The following is an 8,187-nucleotide window of genomic DNA, read 5'->3' as shown; positions in this document are numbered from 1 at the left end:
GAGAGAGTCCTTTAAGTCTGTATATTTCAGAGAAAACCCTCAAAGTCCCATTGGGCCCTCAAGGTTCCAGTGAGTTAACAGAACAAGATGATTAGAATTTCCCAAATCATCTCCCCGAGGGGCTTGGGGAGGCCCTTATCCCAGACTAAGTCGTAGTGGTGCTCAGCCTTCCATGGGCACACAGACACTTCCAGAAACAACTGCTTCATAAAGGATCAAATAGTTAAAAGAAATAAAAATAAAGAAAAAGGAAAGAGGGGGGTTTTATTATCTTGTTAGAAAGCAGTGGACATCATTCTTGAACTTTTTTGTAATCACTTTAACGAATGAGTGGTTTAAGCAAAATTATCAAAATGACTCCCCAAAATTACACATGTCAGTAGTCAGATTAGCATTATACTTAAAGCTATTCTCGAAAGCAGGCTGAATTCGGTTTTCATTAAACTTATAGTATAGGTTCACTTTTGGACGGACAGTCCATACTCACTCCAGGACAAGGAAAGGTGTTGAGAAAATGAGGGGGAAGCCTAAGGCTGCTGAAATCAACGTATTTCCATCTGGGCTTAAAGTGTTTTTTTTTTTCCCTAAAAATATAATTTCATCTTAATGTTGTGATTAATTTTTAAATGTATTTGCTACAGTATAATTTTTAAATGCAATATTTAATGCTGTCAGATTACTTGAAGACAAAGTTTTACAGAAAACTTTAAATTTCAGAAAAAAAACTGCAATGTACCAATAAACACCTAGAAAATAATATAATTAAAAAATTTAAAGCATCAAACAACCTCAAGATCTCGTCAGGAATAATGAACAAGGCATTTTGCGTTCACATCGGCTAGCAATTTGCATCCCAGTTCACGCGGGGGAGGGTGATGGTCGATATTTCTCTCTGTGTGTGAGAATCCAGCACAATTATTTTGCCCGTTTTCCCAAGAGAAAGAAACCAGAGGGAGGGGCAGAGGATGGACGGAGGGGGGCTCGGCTGCAGTACGTTTTGGTTCAGCGATTGTGTTTCCTTGAAACACATTTAGATAAATTCTGCTCGAAATCTTTATTGCTGGGGAATTGGGAAACCCGTGACCTGCCCTGGTCTTTGTCCCTCATCCATGGCCTGGTCCCGGGTCCCGCCACTGGGGTCTTCTCTTCCTCCTCCCTCCTCGGGACCAAAGTGGCGCAGACGCCCAGCCAGGTGGAAGGCGTCCCGCTTGCAGCAAGGTAGCTCAGCAGCCCCAGCCGCCCGCAGTGAAACAGCCGGAGCAAAAGATACTTTTATTTCTCGGCCCGTATTAACACTTCAGCTCTACAAAATAACCTATAGGTTTTAACTTCCTTCTCTTCCATTGAAAAAGGTTCCTTGAAAATCCTGTCCTCCCATTCCCCGGGGCTCCCTTACTTTTAGTTCATACAGATAATTTCCCTTTCAGATTTCCTCATTGCATTTTGAACTCATAAAACATGCACATAAAAATAGCATGTTTCAAATTTATGGGGAAAATGGGCTCTGTCTCTTAAATTTGTTTACTCAAAACATTTTGGGTGGGGGGTCTTTTTTCGTTTTAAGAAGAAAGGCTTTTTAGGAAACTATGTACATAATCTGAATTCTCCTCCCCGCATCACAACGCCGAAAATAAAATTTTCACAATGCATTTACAAGAAATAATACAAAATCAAAAAAAAAAAAAAATGGAAATGCTCAGATACAGAAAGTTTTACAAAACCCAGAATATAACTCCGCCGTCTGAAGGAGGGGGTGGTGGTGGTAATCTCTTTGTATAAATTAACAAACCAACCCAAAAGAGCGATAACAACTACAAAAAACTTGTAAGTGCTTGGACCTGCCTTACTACATTTATAACAAACGCGACGAGCTCCGCGTCACTTGGGCTCGGGCGGTTGGCGCCGTCCGGAAGCAACGCAGGGGAAAGTGAGCGCGCCGGCCGGTATACAAAAGTGGGCTTCGCCTCTCGCCTCGTTTTGACTTTTTTGTCCCCTCGAGCAAAGAAAACGCTTTCCGCCTCCTCCGTAGGTGATAAATACTGTACAAAAAGTCTCAAGAAAACACTGAAGTTCAGTCTAAAACGCAAGTCTGGTGTCAGCGCCCGGCGGTCGCCAGGGGCTCCTGGGAATGTGAGTGGGGGACACGCGTCACCCGGCGTTCGTCTCCAGTGTTTTCCTTTTGACAAGAACATGGAAACGTCTGTACAAAAGCCAGGCCGCGCCGGGGCGGGGCGGGAGCCGGCCGCAGGCCGCAAGCTCGTGGGTCGCCGCCGCAGAGTCCCCGGCGTCGCGAAGGCGCTAGATGTGCGTCAGGGGCACCGTACCATTCACGCCCGCGCCCGCGCCCTGGTAGTGCTGCGGCAGCGAGTGCAGCCGGCTCTGCGCTGCGGCCGCCGCTGCCGCCGCCGGGTCGCCCCCCTCGCCGGCGGGCAAGTACATGCTGATCATCTCGCGCAGGTCCCCGGGGCACGGCGCCCGCGAGTGCGCTGGGGCGGGCGGGCTGCCGCTAGGCTCCGATTTGACCAGAGAGCCCAGCGCGCCCAGGGCGCCCGACGACGCGGCCGCCGCCGCCGCCGCCGCCGCCACGGCCGAGTTCTGGTGCGCCCCGCCCGCAGCGGCGGCGGCGGCGGCCGCGGCGCCGTAGGGGAGGCCGCCGTAGCCCGAGGGCGACGCGCTCATGTAGCCCTGCGAGTTGGAAATGGGGCTGTACTGCAGCGCGCCCATGTCGTAGCGGTGCATGGGCTGCGGGTTGTGCGGGTGCGCGTGCGGGTGGTGCGGATGCGGGTGCGCGGGGTGCGCGTGCGGGTGCGCGCCGCCCGCGCCCGGGTGCTGCCCGTAGGCCAGCTGCGCCTCCTGCATCATGGCCGCGGCCGCCGCCGCCGCAGCCACCGAGCCGGGGTAGGCGCCGTTGGCCCAGCCGTTGACGTGCGCGTAGCCGCCGCCCGCCGCGCCGCCCGGGCTCTCCAGGCGCTGGCCCACGGTCGCCGCGCCCACGCCCACGCCCATGGCCACGGCCGCGCCGCCACCGCCCGCGCCGGCCGCCAGGAGCCCGCCGGCCAACGAGTACTTGTCCTTCTTGAGCAGCGTCTTGGTCTTGCGGCGCGGCCGGTACTTGTAATCCGGGTGCTCCTTCATGTGCAGCGCGCGCAGCCGCTTGGCCTCGTCGATGAACGGCCGCTTCTCGGCCTCGGACATGACCTTCCACTCGGCCCCCAGGCGTTTGCTGATCTCCGAGTTGTGCATCTTGGGGTTCTCCTGGGCCATCTTGCGCCGCTGCCCGCGGGACCACACCATGAAGGCATTCATGGGCCGCTTGACCCGATCCTGGTTGGCCTTGGCGCCCCCGCCGCCGCCGCCCCCGCCTCCGCCCCCGCCGCCGCCGCCGCCCGCCCCGGCGGGGCCCGAGAGGTTCGTGGGGGCCTGGGCGCCGCCGGGCGAGTGCAGGTCGGTCTCCATCATCATGCTGTACATCGGGGCGGCTGGTGGGTTCACCGGCACCGCGAGGAGAGGGCCTGGAGCATAGACGGTCGGGGTTGGGGGGAGACGGAGAGGAGTTCAGACGGAGCGAGACGGGGGCGGGGGTGTCCTAGCGGAGAGAAGAATGGGGAGGGGTGGAGGCAACGACAACAAAAAGAGGCAGAAACACACGCACTCGGCGCCGGTTCGGCTCGCAGGTGGAAAGTTTCTCCTGATGCACAAATCACTTGCCAAAGAGGCTGACGGTCCGGGTCGCCGTCTTCGCCGCCACCGCAGCCCGGGCGCCCTTAGCGGAGCGGTGCAAACAGGTGCAGTCGTGGCCAAGTTGCGGCTCCGCTTTTGGGGCCGGGAGCAGTGCGCTGGGCCCGGCCCGGGGTGTGCTGTCTCCTCCTCGCGGGCCGCCGCCGTGCGCTGTCTCCTTCCTCCTGCGCTCGGTCCTCAGCGGCCTCCAACTCGGGGGCTGCAACTTCTAGCAGGGCGGCGCGCCGCGTGCGCTGGGCATGTGCTGGTCCCAGGTGCCCGGGGGGAGCCAGGCTCCGGTGGGGGGGGGGAGGAGGCCCAGGGGGGCCCGGAGGGGGCGATTACGGTGCAGCCAGGGAGGGGCCCGGGGACAGCAGGAGGAGCGCGGGCTCGTGGAGAGGGCCGGAGAGCCGGGGCCGCCGAGCCCGGGATGGGCTGCCGGCTGCCTGCCCGGGGCCGTGCGCTCGGAGCGGAGGCGCACGCGGGGCCGGCGGCGCGCGGGGCCCAGCAGCCATACGCCGGGCCCGGGCTGCCATTAAATGAGCGCGCCGTGGCCAATGGGAGCCGGCGGCGGCGGTGATTTGCATGGCGCGCTGGCGAGTGACGTGGGGAGGGAGTAGATACACTGGGCGCGGGCGGCGGAGCGGGGAGGAGGGGAGGAAGGAGGGGGAGCAAAGCAGGAAGGAGGGGGGAGGAAGCCTGGGAGGGGGTGACAGCCACACCGTTTCCTGAGCGCGCGCGCGGCGGCGTTGGCGGCGGCGGCGGCGGCGAACCCCAAGCTCGCCCTCCTCGCCGCTCCCCGCCCGCGCGCTCCGAGTGATTAACGATTGGGTTGAAAAGCAAAGACTAAGAAAGGATCGTCGGGCATAGGGGGAGGAAACGCAGCCCCGGGCCAGGTTTAAACAGGCGCAGTGGAGACCCAGCGCCTCCTCTGCCCCCGCCGGCTAACTCTGTGCCTGCAGGGAAGGGGAAAGTTGAGTGCGGGGCTGGCACGTCGCCCTCAGTTCACCCGAGTGCTGAAAAGGAGGGGCGCTCCCTTGGACGCAGAGGAGACCCTCCGAGGGCCCCTGCAGGTTCTTCTGCAAGGATCAGGCGGCTCAGCCACCCCCCGCCCCGCATCGGCTCTTGGCCGCGGTGTGCACTGAAGTTCGCCAGTGCCCGCTCTCGCAGCAAAGGCCTTCGCAGTCCAGGCCCCACAATTCGGGTGAAGGGGGCGTATTTGTGTGGGCATGGCTCCATTGCTTCGTTTAGTATCAGCCCTAAACTTCTGGGGGGAGGAGTCTTTTAATGAGGCCGGGGCCATAGTCACGCAGTCTTCCCAACCCGGATCTTCTTCCTCTGGAAAAGGAATTTCTAGGAAGGCCGAACACAAGATCTATCTGGAATCTAGTTCCTGAACAACAGTTGAAAAAGTTTGTTGGATGGCAAAATAATGATCTGGCCCAGGCTTTTCTGGAGTGAATCTCCCACGAGCTGGTTGCCTAAGAATGGAGAAAACTGCGTGAACTGAGCGGGGCCACCTAAACCGAATGAAAGGCGGGGCCTCAGGACCAGGTCACAGTCGCTGGTGCAATCATGCAAAGGAAAGGCCTGGCTCGTGCGTGGAAAGAGTAAGGCATTCACCTGTGGTTATTATTCTTAAACCTCAAAGTGGCTTTGATTTGGGAACGTGAAAGAGATTTTCAAACTCAGTTTCAAGTATCATAGCGCTCACACTACCGTTTCCACCAGACTAATCTGAAAGTGGTCCAAAGACTTCTTTTGAGCCCAAGTATTCCTCCTCTGTCCTCACCGAGGCACCCTGAGATGAGAGTGCTTATGGAGATTGGTGGCGGGTAAAGTAGAACCTTCACCGCATGTCACGTGTCTGCCTGTCTTGTAGTAGGAATATTCAGTAAGGATGATGATAACCGTAATAGGAGTAATAGGATGTTTGAGTCTGTGGGGCAGCGAACACGTGACACCTTTTTTTTCCTCTTAAAAAAATTCTGAGGTTGTGAATTTCTTGACCCTGTTGCTTGTCCAAGGTAAAAGAATAATGCTTTATTTCCTCTCAATTGCTATGATTATTACTGTAGGGTTTGTTTTATTATTGCAGGGTTGCTACAGTGTGAAGTGCAACAGCAAATTGATCCCTCTGCAGATTAAACTGCTTTCATTCCAGGCCATTCAGCATTTAATAGTAAATTCATCAAATAATATATAATTATATTAGAAAGGGAACATCATTTCATTTTTATTTTTTCACTAAATATCTAGGTTATAAACTGGGTTTCCAACTACCTTCTTATTTCACCAGTCGAGTTTGTTAAATCTTTTGATTTGTTCCATGCACTACCTACAAATATCAGTTACATTGTGAATGAACAAAAAGGAGCAAGAATATTGTTTGGGAATGCTATAGCCCCATTTTTTTCTTTGATAATTTAGGAGGCAATGGGTGTGCAGTGAGATCCAGTGTGTTATGGAAAGTCAGCAAGACTGAAATAAAGGAAATGGTTTACAAATTATGAACTATATTATCCACTTAGCAGTTGAAAGATTTCTTTCCTCTGCTTTTCAATTTAGAGTTTAAACTAAATAGCTTAAGACTCCCTGAAAATGCTTTGTATGAATCAGGCTTGGCACATTATTTTCCATATCAATGGAGCAATTTATTTTATAAACACCCTGCACTCCAGTGTGCTTTGCAGGAATGCTTTATGCTTTGGGGAACTTGGATAGCTGACTTTGAAATGGTCTAGTTTTTTTCTACCATAGTCCGGAAAATTGTTTCCAAATACGACGTTACCCTTGTTGTTCAGAGCATCTAAATAGGAGGAAAATGGTTTAGCATCGTATGAGATCACACTAGTGCTCAACGTTCAGGCTGCTCTCCATAAGCCCTCTTCAGTGACGAGATGTTCCCTAGACCCAAAGCGGCTGCACACACTATGTGTGGCCACCTGCGTAAGTATTAAACCAAAGCTGCAGGTGTAACTTGTTGCCAAGCAATAAATGATTGGCAGCAGCAGACAGTGCCAATTAGGCAGCACAGGGCACTGCATGCTAGACCTCTGTGCCTTCGTTCCTGGCATGAGGATTGACAAGCATCATATTAACTCCTGCTGGTGATCGCTGGCTTCTGGAAGCCTCAATTTCTTGCTCCTTCTAACCTCTTTCCTCAGTGACTCTTTAAAAGGAGAGAAGACAGTCCAAAATCAGTTTGAAAAGCACCTCCTTCTCCTTTCCACCTCCAGCCAGGTTGGCAGGGACCTCCTTCAAGCCCAGTACTTTCCCAAAGGCTGGACTCCTGGAGATTTGAACACCGACTTCCCTATTCCCAAGGGTACTCTCACTGTTGATTGACCAAACTTGCTTTTTGGCAACTCAAAAACTTCATTGTGCCTCTTTGCTCAAAATGCCAAAGCGAAGATCAACTTAGAAATGTGGATAAATAAGGACACTTTCTATTGTTGTATGTAACCTGTGGTCATCATCTTCAAAGACAATCCGGAACCAAGCCATCATTAGAAATTACACGCACACATATATGCCTGTATGTATGCGATAGATTAAGCCATTATGCAAGAACCCTCAACTTTCAAATAAATTGAGTGCTGAGTGCTGGACTTTAACACCATTAGCTTAAACTGTCTCTATCGAGTAATTAGCACTTTTAGCTTTTGTCCCCCCTCCCTGACCCCCCCCCCAGCATGAAAGGGAGCTTTGAGGCATCCAGACATGGATTTTCTGTGCCCAGTGTCAGTCCCGAGTCCCAAGCAAGGAGCACGATGGACAAGCTAGGAGTTCTGCAGGACAGTGAAAGAAGGCAGAAACTGTGCCCTGTCTTTTGTGGTCCTGGTGAAGTCGACCTGTCCTGCTGACACCCTCCAGGGACACGTGGCCGCTCGACAACTGGTTGCCCTCCTGGGTTCAGCTCCTGCGGCTTCTGGGGCCGGGTGGAGGATTGAGGCCACGTGTAGGTGCCTCCCCCGATCTCTGAGGGGCTCAGGCTTCCGCGCTCTGGTGTCGCCCCAGAGGGCCGAGGCCACAGTTAAAAGAGGCAGATGAAGAGGAAGCCGCCAGTTTCCAGGCGGAGCTTTTGAAAGAGAAAAGAGTAGTCAGAAGGAGAGGAGGAGAAGGCGGCAAAGAAAGCGCGGGAGAGAGAAGAAAGAGCCATTCAAGTTGGAAGAGGCCTTCGAGGCCATCTCTGCCAACAGGAGGCGCGGAGTGAGGGCGAGGAGGGAGGGGAGCGCGACGGTGGGGACTGCGCGGGGGCGGGGCGGGGGTGCTGGGGACACCGCAGCGAGAGGGCGGGCGGAGAAGGCCGGGTTTCCTCCCGCGCGGAGCCACGGGGGGCGAAGAGGCATCGGGCTGGCCGCGCGGCTCTGGCCTGAGACCCCGCGGCGCTCTGCTCTGGCCGTGCCGTGGCGCGCGCCTCGATCGCCGTCTGCTGGTCGCCGCCGCCCTCGCCGAGACACCGGGTCC

At 54.8% G+C, this 8,187-nt stretch overlaps 1 protein-coding gene across 1 annotated transcript; it reads right to left on the bottom strand.

Annotated features, from left to right (window-relative positions):
* Positions 1–643: 643 nt before the first annotated feature.
* Positions 644–3,525, bottom strand: SOX1 (SRY-box 1). The gene has a single exon (XM_025364356.1). The coding sequence runs from the start codon at positions 3,469–3,471 to the stop codon at positions 2,299–2,301; it is 1,173 nt and encodes a 390-aa protein (XP_025220141.1). The 5' UTR covers positions 3,472–3,525; the 3' UTR covers positions 644–2,298.
* Between the last annotated feature and the right edge of the window lie 4,662 nt (positions 3,526–8,187).

This window comes from Theropithecus gelada, chromosome 17 (genome assembly GCF_003255815.1).
Source record: "Theropithecus gelada isolate Dixy chromosome 17, Tgel_1.0, whole genome shotgun sequence".
Classification (NCBI taxonomy): domain Eukaryota; kingdom Metazoa; phylum Chordata; class Mammalia; order Primates; family Cercopithecidae; genus Theropithecus; species Theropithecus gelada.
This window is presented reverse-complemented; position numbering and strand designations above follow the sequence as displayed.